This window comes from Triplophysa dalaica, chromosome 7, assembly GCF_015846415.1.
Source record: "Triplophysa dalaica isolate WHDGS20190420 chromosome 7, ASM1584641v1, whole genome shotgun sequence".
Taxonomy (NCBI): domain Eukaryota; kingdom Metazoa; phylum Chordata; class Actinopteri; order Cypriniformes; family Nemacheilidae; genus Triplophysa; species Triplophysa dalaica.
The window spans coordinates 9,073,967-9,099,509 of NC_079548.1; the positions used below are offsets into that span (position 1 = coordinate 9,073,967).

The window sequence follows — 25,543 nt, forward strand, 5'->3', positions numbered from 1 at the left end:
CGGAGAAATGGAGTGTGGGGGGGCGGGGAAAAGAATAATGGATTGACAACCAGGCAGCTGTGCTGACTTCAATTTAGTAAATGCAGTAAAGCTGTTTTTTACTACTCAGCTGAAATTTTTATAAGGAGAGGAAGCGGATTCTGGCGTTAAATACATCACGTTTAGATGACGCGTTGTTTTTTGTATGTATTTACTGTAACCTTTAGGGCATTTAAACACTTGTACAGGTTTGCACTTTGTTAAGGATTTTTTTGTATTGTAAAGCTTTTTTGGTCAACTTCAGATGTTTAAAAAAAATCGAAACATAAGATATAGAACATACATTTGTTGATTTGTTTATTAATAACACGTTTTTGTCGCAATACTCATTCCATATGTTTGTATTTGACATTATTAGATTCATTGGGTATAAACAAAACATCTCAAAAACACATAACAATACAAAGAATTGTGTTATTCGAGTCAATGTGAGGACATGAATACAAACTCGAAATGGATGTGCACATCTGCGTGCTCATGAGCATGTTTGTGGGCAAGCAGAAGTCCAAAAGGAAATGTCTATTTATTCCTTCTATTCTCAAAGATAAATCAGAAAATCACAAACCATTGTTAACACTTAGAGGCAATCTATCATGCCTGAGTGTTTGTAAATGCTTTTATATAAAATAACAACTGAAGTCATGACACGCTAAATCATCCACACAACACACTCACCCATCCACCCACTGTCATAGCAAAGGTCAGTGAAACTTTTAGTCATCAACAAGTGCGAAGGAAGTGCTTTTAGAGAAACAGGAAGTAAACTGCAGGGCATAGAGCCAAATGAGTTTTGACGCTACAAAGATCAAACCAGGAAAGAGATTCAATAACTGGAATGCAATTTTCTGTTACCACCATTACAGAAACACTGACTCGATGTAAATTGCTTTAGAACCCAAAAAAATTATTGGAAACCACCCAATGTCTCCTCAAGAAGCCCAGTTTAAGTCTTGGCAGAAAGGGGCCAGTCTGGTGCATATGTTCCAGCCTGCTGCCCCTGACGAGGCTAACATAAATTCACTTATAGTTAAAGATTAAAGTTCTGCTGGCAGGCAGACTCTATTATTTCATATAGGCCTAACCAACAGTATTGACAGCAAACAATTACGGTATATGTGCTAAGCAGAAATATATAGTATTTAGGAATGCATGTGAATTTTACGTAACATTTAAATATATTTTTATGTACTTGGCAGATGTTTTTTTGGAAGCGATTATTTTATGGGGGTGTTACTGTAGGATTTAAACCCATTACCTTTTTTTAAAGAAAATTGTCAATGAGTTTCACACAATTTGTGCTTTGGAAATTAAATTACATTTCAAATTGGACAGCACCTTGAGTTAAAGGCAACCAATTTAATGTTTTTATTCTTGCCTGTTGGATACACAGAGACCAATATATCCACGGGCCCGTTTCAGAAAGGAGGTTAAGTGAAAACTATGAGGCCTGGTTTCACAGACAAGGCTTAAGGCTAGTCCAAGTCTAAAATGTATGTGTGACCTGTCTTTACTGAATAAAACTTGCCCAGCAATATCTTAAAATATATCAGTGCCATTGTTTTGTCTTGAGCTGCACATCAGTAATTTAATCTCCTATGGTATTTTTATAAAAAATGTATACATCTTAATTCAACTAAGGCATAATCTTGACTTAAGCTAAACCGGGTCTGAGTATTTTAACCCTGAAATGGGGGAAACTCTGGGTTTTCCGCTTCAGAATGCGAGGTATGTCAAACCCGATAAAGCGGGTTAACTCAGGCCGGTTTATAAAAGAGAGGTAACTTATACTCAGAGTCAGTAACCAAAGTAACTTACTCTGTGAGCCTGGTTGGGTGCAGGTTTTCTTTGCTAAACCCAGATTTTCTTTCGATCTCCTGCCCCTGTTTAAAGCGAAAGTGGTGTTCCTTATTTATTTATTCATTAAAATAGTCATTCATGGCACACATTTTGATCACATAGCGACCATCACAGTGACTACATTTTTTGTAAAATTAAAAAAATGTAAGTGTCCGAATAAAAAGATGCATTCTATCTAAAAGCGAATGCGAACCCAGACCTGCCTGAAACGCCTCGTGTAACCACACCCCCACAAATGTACGTCACTTTGTGGTATGATTTGACAAAGACCCCCCAAATGTATACGCAAGTAAGGTGGGCGGTCTTGTAAATCTCATTGTACTGACACCGGCGCAACCTGATGTTACGAATGTGGTAAGAGGCGTTACATTTACATGCAGTATTCGACCATTCACTATGCACTTGTGAACTGGCCAATCATAGCACACCTCGCTTTTCATAGCGATGAGCTTTGTAAAATATCAGAGAGGCGTAGCAAGAGTAGATACGAACATGCACGGTAGGCCTATGTGGAAAATACAGTGTTTTTAACCTTAAATAGTGTATACGCATTGTATTACATCTAAAGCAAACAATAATATTCGTATTAACCGAGTCAAATGACCCCTTAAAATGTAAGGCTGCATTAATTCAGATGGATATTCTTTGATTTCAGGATAGGAATTTATGACCCGAGTGGCATTTTGTCATTTCCCTGTGCATTTTTATTCAAACAGTAAAAAATTTCTTTACAGTGAATTAGATATATAAAAATATATCTCATCCCTCCTTACATCAATAATTTCGGCCATCATGGCCATGTATTTCATCAAAGCATATTCTTTCCCTTACATGTTCTCACGAATGGTAGTTTTCTATAGAGGATAAGAAATGACTTAATAAAGTATGTGTGTAAATACAGAAAAATGAAGAAATGAAGCGATAAAGATAATAAACAATTCATTTTGACGTGCAGCTGTTCCTACCCACATCTGCACCGAGCAGGGTTCAATCTGATGATCAGTACATCAGTCTGAATCTATCACGAGAGTCTGTCACCCTAAAAAATGTCCTATACACCCCGACGTCTCACATAGACCACTACCACTAGAGCACTGATGAGTAGTGATTTTTATTTTTATTATAGTTATTTTTATAATAGCGTTTTATTTATGTTGTTTCATTCATTTATTCGTTCATTGACTGATTCCTTTGTTTGTTTATTTGTACTTTTATATTCTTATTAATTGTAATTTAAGTCATTTACAGAATAAAGCACATGCACATAAATCGACTGTATGCAGAGCGGAAAGTATGCCTCGCTCTTAAACGCTTTCTGTCGCCATGTTGCTTTTTTTGTTGCTGTTGCCATGGTGAATCGTAATATCGGAGCTCCATTGATCATGGCTTGTCGTTAGTTGTGGAGCAGGCGCTTAACTCAAGGTAATTCTACCCAGAAATGATAGAAACTCAAATCAGCTGTTCTGAAACTAAAAACTCAAAGTTTGCATCTCGGTGTAAACAACTCCGAGTTCACATTTTAACTAGGTGTTGGTTGAACCTCCTTATTGGAAGGGGGGCCCTGGACACGTTGGTATATCTAGTAAGCAACCACCCTAACAAGCTCATGCCAATGCACTAAAATCACTCAAAACTGCATAACAACAGCCTATCAATACAGTCTAGCTGACATAGTTTAATTTAGAAACTTAATTTAGAAGCTCTGCAATGGCAGACATAGGACAGTATCCCAGGATCCTCTTTGCCATCACTGGTTTACAAACAGGGAACCAACCAACAACCAACCAACCAACCAAAAGGTGCATACAGGGCAGGATGACATTGTCAAAAGGTTCATGGACAGTCGGAATGTGGTTATGATAAAGCTATTGAAACTTCTTGTGACAACTAAATAATTGCAACAATAAAACGAAGTCGTTTCGTTTGTCATTTACAACGACTAAATCGATTTGCTGTGCAATAACATGACTCACGTTTGTGGTCTCCCATGCTTGGTATTTGTCTCCCCCTGTTGTTAAAAGAAAAAAGTGGCTTAATGGGTGTGGTTGTAAGAATCTGCCCAATCATTGGGTCTGAGTTTGAGAGCAAACACACACACGTGACGATCAGCCACGAAATATATAGTAAAAACAACGAGATATTTAAAACTAAGTCTGTACTTGATTTCGGCCGAAGTTTAAATCTATATGTATTTCAGGCTAGTCAAACACCAACAACCTTTCTGCGGTAATCTGGTTTACACCCCTGAACACTGCAACTCCATTATTCAACAGCAGATGGAGACATAACCTTTATTTTGAATGTGAAAACATATTTCTGTCAGCGTGCACTGTTGGGTTATTTTAAACCCTGGGCTCAAAAAAGCACAAACACCACCATTGGAATAAATCTCGATTAATAACAAACAAATATACACAGAGTGTATAGACTAAACAGAATATGAATGACACGGTGGTGCTATAGCGCCCTCTTGTGTAGACCATACAAAATGATCCTGTCAACAGAACTCACAAAAAAGCCATTCTCCGTGAATCATTTGTGCTTTTCTTTGCTTTTTCACACGTTGACTGTGTGAGAGATAAAACGTGGAGACAACACAATCAGAGGAAAAGCAAGGTGAAAGTATCATTGAGAACTGACTATTCTCCGTCTCTTTTGGGGAAAGCACAACAAAAAATAGTGCCTGTTGTAGACTGTTGGAAGCAAAACTTTGTAAGGAGGGACCTGTTAGTGCTTTAATTGTCGGCTTACTAAACACACAATGTTAGCAAACCACATATTGTCTAACATTAATATATAGTTGTATTACTGCTATGACACTAAATTGACATAATTAAAAGTCAATTGCAATGCCTTGGAACGCGCAGCATTACTTGATGTTGACGTCCTTTGAACAGAAAAAATGCAGAGAGCGCGAGACAAGTGGTAATCCCGCCCCCTTTTAAACAACCAATGGCGTTTCGCTAACGGCACACAGTCATGTACTCTTCGGATTAAAGTGGCTTTGATTGGACAAGAACTTTGAAAAGAGGATGAAGTGTTATAACTCCTAAATGTGACTTTTGTCAGCGCCTAATAGCATATATATCAGTTCATTGACGTCCTTAAAGGTCCAGTCTGTATGATCTATTGAAAGAAAGGCAATACAACATATATAGCTAAGCCTTCAGATGTGTATAAAGAGTTTACACTGTGAAGCTTTATTTTCTATTACCTTAGAATGAGCTATTTCTATCTATATACACCGCGGGTCCACTTGAATAATTCGCCATGTTCTGTCAGCCGTCGTAGTGTTTAGAAAGTGAGGAGAGGGGGGAGTGGAGTGTGCGGTTGGTTGCAATTCGCAGCCTAGCCACTACATTACCTGACTGGACCTTTAACTGTGTGTTCAGACCAAACGCGACTTGCGCGAATAAATCGCGCTTTTCTCGCGTAGTTGGACGCTTGAACATTTTGAGTTTACTCATTCGCGCGACAAATTTCCTTCACTACAGACACGAATTCGCGTCATGGGAGGGGCTTCGGCTAGGCGGCTCCAGTCTCTTATATTGCTCAAATTGTGAAAAGATCGTTTTTGACAATTTACCAGATTGTCCGTCCTCCACACTCACTTTCTTCCAAGCAAGATTTCTGTTTAGATAGAAGTAAGATGTATCGTACAGCTCCAGGTATCCACATACAGCAACGATGATTTTGTCCTCCATTGTTGTTTGGGATTTCTGCCTCTGTTCGCAACATCATAATCACCTCACTACTATAGCAAGCTCCTGATTGGTTAACGCGGCGCGAATTTTCGCCAAAGTTAATATTTTTCAACTCGAACGCTCAATTCGCGTCCTTCGCGCTGCGCAAATCGCGCCGCAAGTAGGACTATCGCGTCTTTGCATACACTTAACATGTAAATCACTCGCGCTTAACGTTTCATTCGCGTTTGGTCTGAACACACAGTAACGCTTCATTCGCGTTTGGTCTGAACACACAGTAACGCTTCATTCGCGTTTGGTCTGAACACACAGTAACGCTTCATTCGCGTTTGGTCTGAACACACAGTAAGGCGCATTCATTTTTAATAGAAGGAAATAAACTTTCGTTTTAATTTCACTGGATGTTTAAGATACTCATAACGTAATACTTCTTTATATTAACGTTAAAACATGAATTTCCTGTGTTCTGGACATCTATGACTTAACATGACATGGTGAAACCGGGAACTGTAAGTGTTTTTAATGAAATACATTTAAAATATGCATTCGTAAAAAGTCTATATTCGTGGCTTGAAAAATCTCGTGTATTAACACGTGCAGTTATGAAGTTATAACTTTACCTGTGCAAACGGCATGCTTCTTCAGATTTGGTAATCTGTTAAGTGCCCAATGTTTTAAAATGTCACTTTAACGCACAAACCGCAATAAAAAGCAATTAAGACAAGCGATGTCATTTGACATTAGCCCTCTTGTCGAGGGGGCTGCAGCAAGACCGCGCTCCTGACGCGAGAGGAGGCTCGGCGCGTGGTGTCACCGTGGGAACTGGGAGACTGACAAGCGGACAGGGGAGGGGCGCGCGCCACTGTGAAGTGGACTCTCTCTCTCTGTCACATAGGTTACCCGTTCACTCCAGAGTCAGACACTGTATGTACTCTCATTCAGCTCTATAAAGGAACGATATCAGGTAGCGCATGGTGATCATAAACGCTGAGACTGAGGACAGTGCAGATGATTATGACGATGATGGAGGGGCAGTGCAGTCGCTGTAAGATCGTGGTGGTCGGGGACACTCAGTGTGGAAAAACGACGCTGTTGCATGTGTTCGCCAAGGACAACTACCCAGAGGTGAACCAATAACCTAAATTAATTACTGTTTGGACAGAAAATACGATAGCCTACAAAATAATGAAGATTCATAGTGTGTGAGTTTTATCATAACGCTTTAAACTCCGGGGCATAAGTTATTTTCATTTTTAATCAAACAGACGGTTTATTTAAAGTTACTGTACATTGAGGTGAATTTTTCCAGCAATTTATGTGTTTGCTCCAAGATGCGAACCCATAACCTTGCATCAATGAGTCACACACAAACATTTTGCGATTCCACTCTCTGAATGTTCCGAGATAAATAAAACTGTACGGTTGAGCGCGACAGGATAAGATATAAAAAGTTTTATAGATATGAGCATTTCTTTTGAAGTGATACGCGGCTGCTGAAACGCGACGATGGTGCGAGACGCGGCGGAACGGTCAGGGACCTTCATCATGAAGTACACCCCTCCCGAACAACAACTGGAGCAATTAAGTCAAGTTATTTACGTCATTTACATAGTGTCTCTGGTTCTTTATCCTGGCCCCATATTGTCAAATTAAGTATATATCATGGTGAATATGAAGGAAGTATAGCCTACTGCATTGTAATGCCCAGTGAGGATTGTTGGGGTAATTGAAAGCTATTTTTATTGCAGAGTTATGTGCCCACTGTGTTTGAGAACTACACTGCCAGCTTCGAGATTGATAAACATCGCATTGAGCTGAACATGTGGGATACATCAGGTAAGATCTGTTACTGGCCTCAGAACTAAATAGCGATCCAAAGTGAATTGAGAATTGCCAAACCTTCGGGGTCAACCAGACATGAGTGTAAATGTAGAAGAGACAGACAGATTAATAACACGAGAATAATAATAGAGAAAATAATAATATTGCATGATTTGATGTTTCAGAGCCTACTGTAAAAAAATTCGGTTATTTTTCTTTGTTCATATTTGTCTGTAAAAATGTTGGCCTACGTAAGAGCTGATCAAAACCATGAATAACAGTCCAGATTCATTCTTTGATGTATTGTAATGTTTAATGCAATATCTGCAAGATTTGGTAACTTGGCAAATTAGAAGATCTCAAGAAGAGTGATTAACAGGGTCAGATTCTCATAAAAAATATACTTTTTGGGTTGTATGTTGTCTATGACTCTGTGACGCATTAGAAAGAGAGACGTCACATAGCATTAAACTGTTCATGAGAGAATATTTTCTGTAACAAATCCTGGTGCCAGTCATGGATGCTCTTCATTCCTGACCTGATGCCTGCTGACCCCTCCCATGCTCTGCACGACCCCTTGTGTGTTTTTATGTGAGACTGATCATGGTTCTCTGATCTTTATTGCTTTTTAACGGAGGAGTGTTTCATTTCAGTTTTTCTCTCCACATTTTGATTTAAAAATGAAATGGTGTATGATGTGATGTGACCTCTAGATGAGGATATTTAATATAAATGGCTTAACGTGGGACTCTATGTAATGAAGTAATAAAACAAAGAGGAATAAACATGTTGGCTAAAGCTCAAGTACTGTTAGTGTGGATTTTACCACATTGAGTGTTAAGCTACATCACTCCTGACACACACTTCAGGGGTTTCTCAGCATGCGTGACCCATAAATCCCCGCTTTGAGCTGCTGCGTGTTTCCCCACCCAGCTATAAAAGTCCTTTTTGGGAATCGTCTTTTTTAAGTTCCTATGGGAATGTTTTCCTCTCCCGCTGTTGGTTCGAGGGGTTTAGATGGGTCAGACTGTAACCCTGTCGAGAGTAAATCTTCACTTTACTGTAAGGTTTCACGTTCCAGATTCTGGGGCACAATGCTCAGCAGGGGCCATTCTATAGACACTATGAAAATAAAGTTCAGCTGCTTTGTGAACTGTCAATGTTTAAAAGTGGTATTGGTAAGCCCTCTTCAGAACAGCTAGTCACCCTTGGGATTTGTGTACAAAAGCGTACAGTATATTTAGATATTTTATTGGGCAGTGCTGTTTAGCCAAAGTGACCTATAAATGTTTACTGTTGGTGTAACAGACTTACTCGGATGCTATTTAAATGTAATTCAAGGTGCTGGAATTAATCTATACAAAACGCAAGAATTTCCCAATATATCATCTTTTATGGCAGTTGTTGGAATTTACATTTGTAAAAACGGGATGATTGTGACTTGGCCGAACCGTATGGAGAATTATGACCGATGATGACTAATGAGAAATGAGACAAATTGTCTTTGTTGTGTATACGCTTCTGTATTTGCATCATCCCTCCCTCAAAATGTCAGCGTTTTTTGTTTGTTTTTACAAATTGAGAGACAAGTCAGAATCATTTTTATTATAGCTGTGTGTATGTCTTTGTGTGTGTGTGTGTGTCCGACACATTTCTGCTTATGCCAACATCTGCTACAATCTTTAATGACTCCACATAGATTTCAGCTTCACACACAGCTGCACGGCTGGTGAGAGGTGAACCCAAGTGACTAGGAGAAGAAGTTTACTGCCAAAGATGCAGGGCAGCGTTTTACACGGACACACTGTTCTTAACAACATACAAATTATGTCTGGCACTACAGACGTAATCACAGTAATAACCACCTGAGCACAACACCAAAACACAGCCGGCCGAAAACTCTACAGTGCCATTTAACACCCACTACAAACAAGACAGGAAATTAACGGTTTTTCGTGCGGCGCTGGTGTTCTGCGGAGCAGCAGAGGACAGTGACCAATGACAAGGAATTTTCAAGTTGTTAATAGGGATGCACCGATACTACTTTTTCCTTTCCGATCCAATTCCGATACCTGAATTCTGCGTATCGGCCGATACCGATTCTGATCCGATACTAGCACTGTTTTTCATGATCAAAGTAGACTTCCATATTTTAACTTTTATTGCCAGAGGTGGATAGTTAAGCATGTTTACTTTCAAGTACATTTTAAAATATCTGTACTTTATCAGAGTACTTTGGACAAAAATATTTCCCTACAGTATGAAGCACATCATACTTACTCCACTACAGTCCATAAACAAATGTTTTTTTTACTTTAAATCCATGAGTACATTAAAATCTACCATTTTCCTTTACTTAAGTATTTTTACTTAAAAGTATGATTTTTTTAAATGTAATTAAGTGCTGTATTAAACTTAAAAATACATACAAAACAAAAATGTGGTCTCATAAAGCACAGATACTTACAAAATGTTTAACAAATAAATCTGTTTATTACACAAAGCTATCACAATATGAAAGTCACCAAACTCGCTCATGCACATCCTGGACACAAAATGATGCGCTTAATACATTCGCTTCTACGTTATTTAAAGTCATGCGCATTGGACGCAGAATGATGCGCTTAATGCACCCGCTTCACTCACGAGCATCCCGGATAGTGATGATCCTGATGTCGCGGGGATCTTTGCTTCCCAAGTTCAAAACAGTTATAACACAAAGAGAAGAGATATGTTATGTGTTTAAATCATAGAACATTGAATCCATCCTAAAGTTTAAAGTTATGTATGAATGACGCATAACATAGACCGCTTCTAGTGCTTGAATCTAATAACGTTACACTCAGCGAGTACAGTCTCCGGCAAAATGCATTTTAAACAAAACCACAGACTATTATCTAGTGGTTATGAAGAATATTGAAAACTTTTGAACGAGTAACGTCCTGACTGTTCCCGGACACACGCATGCTGGATTGAGATTGACAGATGACCGCACCAGCGGAGGTCAGAGTTTTTTAATTATGCTATATTGGTTTATTCCTCGCATAAAGCTATCGAAATACATGACATCGAAAACAGTGCATGACAACGTTTATGGTAATTTCCTGATAGTTAGTCCTTTATGAAGCTTTAGAGTAACATCCACGGGTATCGCAACGGATCGGACTGAAGAGAACCCGTCAGTCCGATACCCGATCCAGCTAAAAAGACCTGGATCGGCCCCAATTCCGATCCAGAGTATCGGATCGGTGCATCCCTAGTTGTTAAACAGAAAAAAGTATTTAAAAGAAGTACACACTCACACAAACTAATGCTACACTGTTAAGAGATGCTTCACAATAGGCCAACCATGGAATAACCTTTTTTTATGTCTAAATTGTTCTATAAAGAAACTTAAACATCCAATGATCCTTTCTTTTTTACAAAAGGTTCTTTGTGCCGAAAAAAGGTACCTTAAAAGGGTAAGAAAGAGTTAATTAAAGAACATTTGACTGAATGGTTCTTTGTGGTGTGTTAGTGCTTTAGACCCTGTTATGGGAGAACCAAAAATGGGGATTTGTGTCGCTTCCTACAATCATATACAAAACAAGCAATATTTCCACAAAAATAGACTTTCTTTGTTTTTTTCCAGCCCATTTCCATTTCTTACAGAGCATATTTCTATACTTTTTATCCTTATTTGCACCCTCATCAAAGTCCTTCCTGTCTTGTTAAGCATCATTCTTTGGCTGTAGTTGACAGGCCTGCCAGAGGGGATTGCAGGACTTGGGGCCTATTGGGTGACTCTTGAGGCCAGCTGATAGCTTTGATCAGCTTCAAAACGCTCATTGTCACTCTCACACTTCCTGTCTCTCTCTCTCACTATCTCTCTTTATGTGTGTGGATTCATGTCCTCTCTCGAGGGAGGGACAGCTGTTTGAGAGTCGAATGCAAAGTCACAAAAAGGAGATGTTGTTGGCAGACAATGACAGTTAACATGTATGTATATACTGTGCACTGTATGGGAATTTATTTAAACAGATTGTCCAGTGTGTCGTATGCTAGAGCACTATTGTAAACATAACAGGAAAGGAAACAAACAGTGTGTTGGGAATGGAATACTAGATAAATTCATACTGAATATCCTGTATCATACAATGTACTATATACTATCATTTTGAATGGAAATGGCGAAAGTTTTGGCAATGAAGCTTTGTTTTTGTGTTAAACGTGACTTTTACCCAAATAATAGTATTCAACGATGTTGCCCCACCCCATTGCATCCCAGTTGCTTAGTTAACATATACTGTAGGTTGTAACAATAAATAATTCGCCTTTTTCATCGATATTAACTTTAAATGGACATCAAGCATCGCAGCGCTAATTACTTTTGTTTCATTTATTACACTAGACATGACAAGTCAAGTCAAGTGCATTGCACTGTGTGTGAAAGCATTCTGCACAGTGTGCTTTGACATTGACTGCACATTTTGGCAAATGCACTAAGTCATCCGGGTATTTCATGCAGTGCCATCGATAGGAGGGCGAGAGGTGGTGGGACATCACTCCCGGGCCCGTTAATTAACGCGGTCGTTCTTAGCATGTTTACACAAAATTTGCACATTGCGCACAATAAGCATACCGTATCAGTATGTATTTTCAAAATTGGATTATTTGCATACTATACTTTCTCTTGCTGTCCTTCTGTGGTATTAACATGCATCAATAACAGTCTGTCCTGCTGGATGACCCTTTTTGTACATAATTTGTTTGTGAGCACCATCATAACTGTTTTGCTCTTTCAATTAAATATAAACTTTTTCATGTTTACATCCAGACCTTTAACTGTGACTGTGTTCCGCAGGGTCCTCGTATTATGATAATGTGCGACCCCTGGCATATCCAGACTGCGATGCTGTGCTCATCTGTTTTGATATCAGCAGGCCAGAAACTCTGGACAGCATCCCTAAAAAGGTCAGAATCATCTCTCTTTTCTGGTCCTCTCTCCGGTCGATTCCTCTTCTCTGTTGAAAATGTAAAAAAAAATGACTCAAAAGAAGCTTATTCCGTGTATGGTATATTTGTGACGGCACACACTGAAAGACATTGGCTGTGTCCGAAACTGCCTATTTCCATACTACATAGTAGACGAAAATGAGTATCGAAACCTCAGTTTGCTAAAAACAGTAGGCGGGAAATACCCGAACTATCCCATGATCCCACGAGAGCTGAGAAACAGGCAAATTTTAAATCAAATAAAAATAGCACAAAACTTTAAAGAGTACATAACATGAGATCACGAAAATGACATTTCATGCAGGATGTAATGTTGCCGTGTTTGTAAGTAAGCAGTCTGCCAAGTTGTAAATCCGAAGGTGAATGAATAACAAAGTTATTGGCTTGGAAAAAAGGGAGTCGACTCTGAATCACGCAAACGAGTCGCCCCTAGTCCGATTCGCGAATCGCCACGGATTAACGTCACTACATATAGTCCCCACCTACATTTTGCTAGGACTGCCCGCAAAAACTTTACTCTTCCCCCCCAAACACTGTAGCTTGTGAGCCTCATTTGCAGTAGACCAATCACAGCAGGCTAGACCATTTTACCAATCACAGACTAGGCTGGCGGAAAGTAGGGGATTAGACAGATGAATCGCGGAACGAATCATTTGAGAGTCAGTCAAGAAGTAAGGTAGGAATAACTACCTATTACCTTCTACATACATAAACCTGTTGTTGTCGTTTCATAAACCAAAGTAGGACCTTAACAATCCCTAGTTATGTACTCTTAAAGGCGAAATCCGTTTTTAATCTAAGTGCCAATAAATGAATTTCCTGTTACTAAATTATGTTTTTATCAACACTCACGTTTGGGTTGTTTTTAATACATCATAGGTCAAAGAGCATATGGGATGAATGACCATAAAACATGGCGGATGCAGTAGGTCCCAAATGTATTCATACTATTCCCACTCATACTGTATAGAACGTATTGTTTTAACAGCCGGTAGGTAGGTACTTATTCAAATTCAGCACGTACTGTCACAGTAATGTGATTTCAGACGCAGCTATTGTGTGTAAACATGCCCACATACTTGCAGCATTATTATCTCGCTGTGAAACACAATATAACTGTCGACTAAGAGAAGTTTTTGTTTGTGGGTGCTTCGCAGCGGGAGGATGACAGCAGAGCAGTTTCACACAAGAACAATTAAATGGTTATGAGGTTGTGAACTTAAATGTGTGTTCTCTGTCTGAGAATTGGTCAGAATTAAATATAGTAGGGAGTATGACAGCACCTATATGATATAATATATAGCCTATTGTATTCTTTTTTATTAACTTAAAGTATGCAACTACGCAAGCATCCTGTATGGATGAATCCAAACAAGAATTAAAAAAAAGAAATCTGTATATATAATATATTAAAGGGATAGTTCCACCAAAATGACAATTCTGTGATCATTTACTCATCGTCTTGTCATTTCAAACTTGTATGACTTTCTTTCTATTGCAGAACACAAAAGGTGATACTATAAAGAATGTTGGCAACGGCGGTACCCAATGTGGCTAAACAATAGAAGTGAATAAGTACCGCCGTTGTTCGGTTGCCAACATTCTTCAAAATAACTTCTGCAGAAGAAAGTCATAAAGAAAGTTAAGCTGAATGATGACAGAATAAACATTTTGGGAGAACTATCCCTTTAAAAAAACTGCTGTAACAATAAATATAGTAACTAGTATTTTGGTAAGAATGATACTCTACTAAGTATAAAAATGTAATCAAGGTTTGTTTATCACGGTAAACACAAAATATCACGGTACTCGTTTAAAGTATTTAGCGATGACAGAGAGATCTAAAGTAATGACTCGAAAATCTGTTCAAATGCCCTTTGTTGTTGATTTCTCCTGCTGGGCGTTCAATAACCTCTGACCTTCACCGTTCCTCAGCTCACCCTGCCCCGCTAGAAACATGTTGCACATTTTTTTAACTTTTGCAGCGCTCTTGGGATCCCATTGAGGCCACCGGTCAGAGCTAAAGCCTGATGTGGAATATAGAAAGAAGGGGATGACATCTGATTGGCTAGTTATGGGTGGCATTTAAGGTTAAAGATCACTGTGCTGTTTTGATGGATGGTTGAACACATTCAGAACCAGTGAAATGGTGCCACACCTCAGATAGTTGAATTCAGCGGGGGCCACTGCACTTCACAAACACACACTCTCGCTCTCATACTCACCCTGTTTACACTGGTTTGAATGTTTCAGCAACAGCAGGAATGTTCGCGAAACGGCCGTACTGGACCAATAGACACGCTGTGAGAGGAAATGTTAATGAGTCTGGATGTAACTAATGTCCAATTTGCATTCTCTCTAACACTATACACGCATACAACTTCATAATTCACAGAAGTCACAGCAGATAATACAAACGATGTAAAACAGGTTGTCATTATTCTGCTACAAATGTGCCACAATCCAAAAGGAAAATCAAAACGCAGAATAAATGATAGGGAAGGAGAGGACATGGATGAGATGGACTCGTGCTAAATGTGTTACGTATGCATCCAAAGCAACTCGCAAATGACAAAGTCTGTCTGTCTTTCAGTGGCAGCTCGAAGCTCAGGAATACTGTCCCAGTGCAAAGTTGGTGTTGGTCGGCTGTAAACTCGACATGAGGACAGACGTCAACACCTTACGAGAACTGTCCAAACAGCGGCTCATACCTGTCACACATGAACAGGTGAACACATATACACACTCGCACAAAAAAGGATTGTGTGTTGTAAAATAACTGTTTACCAAAGCTGCTACAAGAAAGAGCATGAGATTTTAGCCTTGACATTAAGTTCAGCTTTTGCTGTCATTTATACAAATTTTACTTTAATAGAATACTACATATGAGAAAATGATACAGTTTTGATAAACAAATACGTAAAATGCTATCATACTTCATATTAGTTTCTTTCTTTATGTTGTTTTTTCTATTAGGGGAGTCTACGAGCTCGTGAGCTGGGCGCTGTCGCGTACGTCGAATGCTCTTCTCGCATGTGCGTGAACAGCGTGCGAGACGTCTTTCACATCACCACTCTTGTGTCCGTCAGACGTGGCCCCGCCCCTAGCCTCAAAAGAAGCTCCTCACGCCGCACTCTCAAACGAATGTCTAATCAGCCTCTACTGCCGGTCAGCTCACAAGCCACGCCCCTCGAACCCGCCCCAACCCTGAGAGAGGACAGAGCAAAGAGCTGCACAATCATGTAGCCCAAAACACGCACCAAAGCGCACACCTGGACATGCACACTCAGTCACAGTGGTGCGTATGAACTAAGACATGTGCAATGTATTGTGTGTTTATGGGACACTGAGGGTCATATGTGACCCACAGGACTGTACAGGTGTGATATACATTATAAAGAGGAGTTCTATTTATTAACTGTATCTTCTTGGCCTTTATTTTTATCATTGTGGTGTTACGTAGCAGACTTCAAAGCAAAGAGAATCAAAATAATAAAAAAAGATTTGGAATTTTGTTGCCTGGACAGCTTTTGTTTTGATAGTTACAAAAGTACTGTGGTCCACAGCTATAAGATAAGGCTAATGAAAATCAGCAATTCTGCGTTGGTGTTTAACATGTTTTTTACGTTGGTGTTTGAAAATCTCCAGAGTAATTTTTGTGGACCGTTTTTAATACTGTCACTGTTTTATTTTCTCTATTGGGACACACCTCTCTAGAGATCACAGATCTGTCACAAGCGCATTTGCGTGGAACTAAATCACTGGAATCCTGAGAATCTTTTCCCAGCATTAGCAATGATGAGCATTAGCGTCACAAAACAAAGACATCTGACATGTTCACTCTTTTTAGAACAATCAGTCATGCTTTGGGACATCACAAAGACATCATTCACACTATAGAGGAACGCCATTGCGAATGGTAGACACTTGTGAGCGGGCGTCACACATTGCCATTAGTATGTACATAAAGGAACTGTTCACACAAAAAAGTCTTCATTTACTCATCCTCAAGTTGTTCAAAACCTATATACATTTCTTTGTTCTGATGAACACAGAGAAAGATATTTGGAAGAATGCTTGAAACCAAACAGTTCTTGGCCACCATTGACTACCATAGTAGGAAACAATGCATTATAAATATCTTTTTTCTGTTGAACACTAAATAAGACATTTTGAAGAACGTTGGAAAGAAAACAGTTGTGGGCCACTTTTGACTACCATTGTAATTGTTCCTACTATGGGAGTCAATGTTTTGTTATAAGCATTCTTCCAAATATCTTTCTCTGTGTTTGTTAGAACAAAGAAATTTGTACAGATTTGGAACAAGTTAAGAGTTTTCTAAAATTCTCCTGCTAACTTTTGAATGTCTTCATGGTTTGGCTCCACCATATCTCAGCGAGGTGCTCCTCCCATTTACTCCATCTCGCTCACTTCAGTCTTCTGACTCTAGACTCCTCGCTCTCCCTGGGTAAAATATTTCTTCAATGGGGGGCAGATCCTTATTATCATTGTTCCCAAATTATGGAATTCCCTTCCAAGATCACTCTGCTGTGCAAATAACTTGTCTGAATACAAAACATTACTCACCTATTTTCAGATTTTTATTCCTCAAAAGGTATCTGTGTGGTATCTATGTTTTTTGTTTGGCTTTATTGTAAAGCGTCATTGAGTTGTGGAAAGAAACTATGTAAATAAAACATATTATTATTATTTTTAGGGTGAGTAAATGAGGACAATTTTTTTTCCTGTGTGAACTATTCCTTACACTTTAATTTCTCGTGGGAAAATAAATACAAGTTTCATTTTATAAATGTAATTTGGATCATGCTGTTGTTTATCATATAAAGATTGATTTTTGTCTCGAAAATTGTCCCAGTTACATAAAACGCTTCATCATGATATTATACTATACTATACTGATAACAATTACAAAATGTGCAAAGATAATAGAAAAGGGACCAACAGGAAAGACATTCGAGACACAAAAATATAAAGAAATTATTAAATGCTCCACGTGCGCTTTAGGAATGTTTCCTGTTTTTATTACCCTCTGTGTTATAAGAGTTGCTCTCTGTTTTTTATTCTAATAAAGCCATAATCCAAACACATTGAGGTGCAACTCAAGAAATCCACCTTTGTACAAGATATAACTGTATAGTCATATCTGTATGTAAATTCTCTTGGAGGCAGTCAGATGCACAAAAAACACCACGGCTTCATTTATCAGCAACATGCAGTCATTGCCAAGGCAACTATGTACAGCCTTTGTGACATCATAATTAGTCTAGTCTAGTGTGTGGAGAATGCTGTTGCCGTGGTTTCTGAAAGCTCTATGAAAAAGTCCATCTGTTTGACGAAAGAAAGAAACATCACATGCACGCATTCACACACACGCACAAAAGTCATGCATCCAACTGTATATAGTGACAGTGTTCAAATTGAGGTCTTTTAAATATGCAACGTTTTGCACGTTCTGTAACACATGTGCATCGCAGGTCACACAGAAACATGTGGAATGACTTTCTGACAGCAGCAGGTGGGACTGGCAGCAACAGTGATGACCAACCGAGCCCTAGCTCACGAGTAAAGAGGATTAGTCAATGTGTGCACCTGGCAGCCAGTTGGTCATCATATGCTCTCTGTATTTTCAAAGACACATTCCCCCTTCAAAGACCAAACTAGTTTTTGACTGTGGAATGTGAAATTGGACATTTCTAAAGGAAACACTATAGAAATTGTAACATACATGTATGTTTTCCCTGGACCATAAAAAAGATTTTGCAGGGGTGTATTTGTAGCAATAGTCAACAATATATTGTATGGGTCAAAATTATAGATTTTTCTTTAATGCCAAAAATCAAAAGGATATTAGTTGAAGATCATGTTCCTACTGTACGTATAACAAAACTTCATTTTTGTGAGAGGATTAAGCAAAATCGCTAAGAAAAATGGCAAGAAACACACCTACAAACTTCTCTCGCTGATGCCCGCTATTTGGGAATTACCCACTCAAGTTTAGTATCTATGTAAAGCTTAGAATTTTAGCTTTCAGGTTCATCGAAATCCATAATGTCTTTACAGTGGTATGCCAATAAAAAAATCTGTTTCATTTTAGTAACTCCCTGCTACAGTGCCTCTGATGGACAACTGAAAAGGCGATTTTCTCAATATTTTGTTTTTTTGGCACCCTCACGATTCCAGATTTTCAGATTGTTGTATCTCGGCCAACTATTGTCCTATCCTAACAAACCATACATCGATGAAAATATTATATTTTTAGCTTTCAAATGATGTATTGATCTCAATTAAAAACATTGACCTGTAGGACTGGTTATGTTGTCAAGGGTCACATATAAACCCTTGAAGTGTCTTAAAATGTTCCCATAATAAAACCAGAAATCACCTACTGTCCCTGTGGGGAAATACTAAATAAACAAAATAAATAATGTTGTATTGAATATGCTGACGCTGTGTGAAAAATATTAGCTCAGTATAAAAACAATATCAGTCGATAGAAGGTCCTCAGCGCGGCAGATCGTGTTGAATGACAAAGCGCCTCTATCTGGCAGAAACCACACGAACCGACAACAAGAATAAATTAATAACAGGTGCGACAGAAAAAAAAAACAATTTAAATATGAAATCTGACAAGGTGACGTGTTATTTGCGTGCTCTGATTGGTTATGAGTCCGTCTGTCTGTTCTGCCACTGAATATCATTTTAAAGTCACGCTCTTCAACAGTAAAATATGATGCCAGCTATTTGTGACATCTGCTGAAAATATAACTTTAACCAGCTTATTGGGCTTTGCTGGTCTCCCAGTCCGGTTTCCCTGAGAAGTGCTCAAAACCCTTTTAAAACTATTTAAACAGACCAGCCTTGAGGACCAACCACCTCAGGCTGTTTTTTCAGTAGGATTTGTTCGCACGCACTCGTGATTTGTGACAGCTGCCATCGTGACTGTGTCTCTGTGGATGTGTGTTTTGATTAAGCCTTGTCAAAGAAACACACATTGGCCAGATTGAAGGCTACTGACATGAGTGAACAAAGTGAGTCTCTAAGCACACTTGCCTTCTGCGCGTGTCCACACAGTGTTAAGTAAATAATAAACACCCGCTTTGGTGTTGCCTAGGAGACTTTATGGCAATATTCATCTGTGTGCGTGTATGTGTGCCCAGACATTACAGATCAGAAGCCAAATGACGGATGAGAATGTTAATGTTTTTTCCAGATGGATTTCTGCTTCTGTATTTCTCGGCATGCAAAGGTTTATTGACGTCACCCAGACAAGAGACTAAACTTTTTGTAGAATGAGACCAGATCTAAAGAACAGACAAGAGAAACATTCATACACAAAAACACTGTCAGTATTCAAAAGTAAATATTTAGACTTCCTCTTTGTTTGATTGCCAGTGTTGTCGCAGTGGCACGATTGGTTAAAGGTGAAGGTTCAGTGAAATTCTTTCATGCTGCCTGTTAACAGTCTGAGGTCTGGTAAAGATCAGACACGAGTCAAGGGTTAAAATCCTTCTGTCTGAAGGTGTCAATGAAACCAAGATGCTGTAGTGTCACCCTTCAACAAATACTAAAGGTTAGTTCACTTAAAAAGTACATGTTTCCTGGTAATTCACTCATGTAAAAATGGAAATCTGAACTGAAGAATCATGATATGACACTTACAAAACAAAAATCATGGGAATATGCTGGAAAACATGCAATATGCAATATATTTTTATTTATACAACAGTTTTTTCTGGTTCTCGAATCTGATTGGATGAGAGCCATGCAATGTTCCGCCAGTATCTCTACGGTAACCGCTTCACTGACTGTTTGTATCACTCCGCCACTAAACTACCTCAGATGCTATAAGTGTCCTCGCAACTGCGTCACTCTGAAGCTAGCTACACACACACACACACACACACAAAGCAGGTATCCTTCCAGAATGTTTACTTCTGTGATGCTTTCTCGGTTTTTGTAAAACTGACATACAATAAACAAGATATAAAAATTACAAACTGCACAATAATGTGTTGGGTATATTATAAACACGTGCACTGCAATATGCACATGGTGCATATTATATGATAGGACTTTCATCATATCGATCCGAGGTCACCTCCAAGATATGACGTTAAAGGTACAGTTTGTAAGAATTGCTCTGTCCCACTAGGCCAATGTTGTATATTTTTTGCAGCTGAGAACTTACAATATGTCAAATGTTTCCAACTGCTTTTAAATACTGAAAAAGTTGGCATTCTAAACAGTGGACAGGGGCCGTTTGGTCGCCTGTCAATATGGCGTCATATCCGCATTACCCTTTGTTACCGCCTTTACTGACGTAGCAACCGTGTGACACTGTCGTAGACATATGCGGAAGTAGTTTGTACCGTCGGTCCGGCATTAATGCAAATGATGTGTCTACGTTCAAAATAAAATTTACTATGATTGATTTGAACACTTAAAACTGTGCAGTGTTATCGAACTGGACAATTAATGTAACAGTTTAATTTTAAACCTTACACTACTCGGGTCTAATTCATTGTAATGAAATTTTTCAATACTTCAATAAAACTTTATTACTTTACCTCTTCCACTAACTACTCATTCCCGTCTGATTGACGTATCAGCACTACCATCAGCGGTGGAGTTGAAGACAACATATCCCATCATTCCTCACCTCTACACAGCATGATCAAGGTACGCGATTGTTGTTGTTTTGATTGTGTGCCCTCTAGCAGCGATTTCTACAAACTGTACCTTTATCACAAAATAAGAACGCTTATATACTTTTACGGTCACTTTTATTCACACGCACTCATGCCTCGTTATTTCATGCTAATAACTTCACTGAAGCAGCACAGGGCAAATTTAAAATAAGTGACGGTTTGGAATTAGACATGGAGGTTTATTTTACTGTTTTGATGGGCTGGAATTCGTGCGGAAGAAAGTAATTTCCCATTTCCTATAAAACCCTAAGGTTTTAAAGACACTCTGATGGTGTTTCTGATTTATCTACACACTTGTGCCGTCAAACTGATGGGGCTCTACATCAACAATTTTATTTAAACAATAGATTTGAAATGGATGCCTTACACCAATTTATGCACAATTTATTCATGAAGAAAAAGCAGCCAGGGTGAGACCTCAAAAATGATAAAATTATTTATTTTACATTCACAATCCAATTAAATGTGTCCTCCATAGTTTTAATGTTTACTTCTGTTAAAAGGTGAAAAAATCTAAATCGGCTAAGTGTTTTTTGACTGGTACTGTATATAAAACGATTTAATTTGTCGACAGTTAATATATAGAAAAATATATTTTATTTGCGTAATAGCAATGCCCTTATATTAAAAATGTACAGGTTCATTCATTTTATATAGCTTAACCAGACTCCATGAATTAACTGTACAGTAGGTTGTCTTGGATTTATAAGTTACACAAATGTACACAATGAACACACAATGTGAAGAGTGACCGACTCCCACATCTCAACAATGTGGTGATACACACACAGACAGCGACTGACGTGAGGTGATTGACACAGAAGGCACATTCCCACATGCTGATATACAATATGTCATCCAGTTCCTCAGAGAGCAAAAGAAAACTGACGTTCATTAACACATCAGACCTCTCACTTCATGTTCACTCTATGCTGTTTTATCATCTAACTGTCACACACACATATAGTGCATCTGCCTGTAAATCTCTGTGTGTGGCAAAACCCAATCACGGGGGAAATTAAAGAAACTCAGTCAGCCTTTACACCTATGCATGATCACAGCTTGAATAATCACCCATATCAGTGTTTTTCTTACCACACATTCTTTTCCAATGCACGCTCAATCATATTTACCCTGCACTAGCCCCTAATTCAATCACAGCAGGTTATTTCTGTTTGTTTAGATAATAGCCTACTCTAGAGGCAAACAGAAAGAGACAGATACAGTGTATAGTGATGCAGACCGGCAACCACTGCACCCAGGCAGTAGCCGATGTAATACTAATGTACACATTTATCTGCCCAGGGACAATAAAAACATTTACTGCCACCCCCTCCATCTCTCTCTTTGCTGATATACAGCAGACGGTGTGTGCAGTGTGTGCAGTGGTCTGGTAAGGCAGCTTATGTTGACAAAGCATCTAATCTAACCTCTTTTTTTGCCCCTTAAAGTCTGGGGAGCCGCCCCTTACAGCGTGAATTTTTTTGGAGGATCTATTGACTGAAATGCAATATAATATACATGGCTGTCTTCAGAGGTGTATAAAGACCTTACTTATTGAAACGTTATGTTTTTATGAGTTTAAAATGAGCTATTTCTGTGTACATGCACCGCGGGTCCCAATTTCATGCTTTAAGAAGTTCTACAAAACATAGCAGATTATTAGAAAGTATATGCAATGTAAGTAGCTACTGCTTGCAAAAACGTTTTGGCAAACACCTACTGAATAGCCAGTAATGCAAAAAAGATGCTTTTGCAACCAGATGGTGTAATTATAACATCCACCAGCAGGGGCCAAAAGGGCTCGTCGACATACTGTGTACAGGGGCACACTTATTTCAATAATAGCAGCCAGGTGGTAAATACATTTTATTTGTGGTATTAAAATTAACTTGATCATTTAAGGTAAAAAGAAAAACTAGTACAGCAATAAAAAGCGAAAGGAATGTTAATACTGGACGATTTTAAAAAAAGGCACTTGATGCCCATGATTCTCTCTCTCCCCTCTCAATACAAATCTGTATTCATAAAAACCTCTCAGCTGAGCTGTTGTTTGCCACTTCACTTGATGAAACCACATCTATTCATCTTTCTCTCTTTGTCCTCATTTCTCTCATTAGACATTGTCCATGTTCATGTGGTCGTGTGTTTTCGTGCTTGGTTGTGTTTTATGCATGCAACTGTCCCCATATAAACTGTCAATGAGCTTGTTGGAGCACAAACAACATCATTCTCTGACACAAACACACACCCGCATGGGGCCGCTTCAGGAAAGAGTGTAATTAACATAATCTATCCTATTCATGCTCACACGCTTCTCTTTGTTTAAATTAAATGGACAACAACTCCTGGCATCACCATTGAGACATACCACATACAGTACACACACATCTCTGTAGTATAAAGAAGAACCAGATGTGAAACTTGAACTACACCGAGGTAGAACAGCATATATGGATGATATTAAGATGTTGATATTTGTCATTTTGATTACTGTCTGTTAAGAAAAAAATTTGGTTTCAAGATACCATTATGAAACTTCTGCTGTTTAACATTGAAACCATTACAAAACTCTTTTATGAAGTGTGTTTTCGGCCTCATTCTAGTAGTTCTGTTGATTCCCATCGGCTAGATAACATCCTACCCAACACATTACTAGAGGCCCACGCAGAGAGTATTATAGTTAGTTTTGCTTTTTTACATTGGACCCGAGTTGGATAATAAAACAAGCAGATTGATTAGGAGACTCCAAGAAGGACTTCAGACGACGTTTCATAGAAGTGTTTAACACGCACAAAATATCAGTGTATTACACAGAACAGCTTTCAGAGCCGATGTTAAAGTCATGGAAGTTGTTAGTTGACAGTTGGTTATCTTAGAATGTGTGTAGTGGAATTATTATACCAGCTGTAGGACTGTGATGAAAGTTAAAATAGTTCAGCGCGTAACTCAGTCAGATGTTTACGATCTCTGATAACCGAACACTACTCCAGCGGCTCTTCCTCTTCTCTGAGGAAGGCCTCGCCCCTTTTGGCGTATTACTTTGGGTTGAGAGGTTTTAAAAACATTCGGAATGGTGACATCATGTACCCAAGAAGTAGAGGGCTGTAGTCAATTCCAGTCGTTCTCTGTAGAGCTTTATCATTTTTCAGATATTATTTATGCTTTAAAAGCAACATTACACACTAACTAAAGGTTAAAAATGGGGTCGCGGGGATCGTGCCATTTAAAACCCAAAACAATTCCCATTGTAACCATTAAACCCATTCAAATATCTTAGATGTTTTTCACACATTATTTAACCTAATTTTGTGTGTTTCCATTTGCTGGTTAGAAATATAGGATGACATACAGCTGTGGAAAACAGCATTTCTAGATTTACTGCACTCATTCCAGTCCAGTGTTTGTTGAATTTTAAGAAAATCAAACCTCAGGAGTGACAAAGCCACCCAACAGCAATGTGAAAGACGTGAGAACATGAAAACTATGAGAAAGGGTCATCACATAAAATTATTTAAAACTTTTCCTAAATACAACAGTGATATTTGTAAATGTATCGCTTAAAAGTGATTGTGAACTATTTTGAACATCTTTTCTGTTATTTTGACCTGTTTGCATTTTACTGCAAAAAGTGAAAATTCAATATTGTTAGTAGTTCACAGAATGAAACAAAAAGATTAATTTTAGAGAGTACATTTTGAAATTGTCTCCTAATTTTTTGCAGGTAAGAAATATATTTTGGACTGAATGGTCTATATCTAGGCTGCCGTGTCCTTGAGCTTCATTCACAGTGTATTATATGATGCTTTGGATGGGAAAAACATTTGCCAAATGAATATGAAATGAATGCACTCAGCACTTTTCTGGGAACCTACAGTGCTGAAACAGGCATTTCTGTTTTATTGGTTTCGAGATCAGGGAATATAGCACCGACACACGGCCATTAAGACGGACAGATCTAAAATGAACTGTCACTCAAATGAGATGATGTACCATTAACACCAGTGTACACACAACCTTTTAAGGTTATGTACTAACATTTCCTAAATTCAATTATTTTCATACAAAGCTAATGATATTTATGGGCCTAACATGTAGGTCTTCAAATATTGAGGCCCTTTTTAAACAGTTTGACGTTCATTCACAGTATACATTTCAACATGCCCTGGTTATTTAAAGGAGCATACTCTGCCCCCTAGCGGCAAAGGCTGTTTGGCACAACTGTTTTAGCATTGTGTCACTTGCATTTTTGTCCTGTACAGTTTACATATCTATTCATCCACTCATTTAATAAACTAATTACATGTATCCACAACTATAGGCAACCAGTCACACAAAACTGTCTTCATCACATAACTCTATATGACTACAAGAAAGGTTCACCCCAGCTTCAAATCC

General features: G+C 38.6%; 1 protein-coding gene across 1 annotated transcript; it reads left to right on the forward strand.

Moving 5' to 3' along the window:
• The first annotated feature begins 6,333 nt into the window (after nt 1-6,333).
• Nucleotides 6,334-16,427, forward strand: rnd2 (Rho family GTPase 2). The gene is made up of 5 exons (XM_056751920.1): nt 6,334-6,725; nt 7,349-7,436; nt 12,265-12,374; nt 15,010-15,144; nt 15,393-16,427. The coding sequence occupies exons 1-5, from the start codon at nt 6,609-6,611 to the stop codon at nt 15,660-15,662; spliced, it is 720 nt and encodes a 239-aa protein (XP_056607898.1). The 5' UTR covers nt 6,334-6,608; the 3' UTR covers nt 15,663-16,427.
• Nucleotides 16,428-25,543: the final 9,116 nt, after the last annotated feature.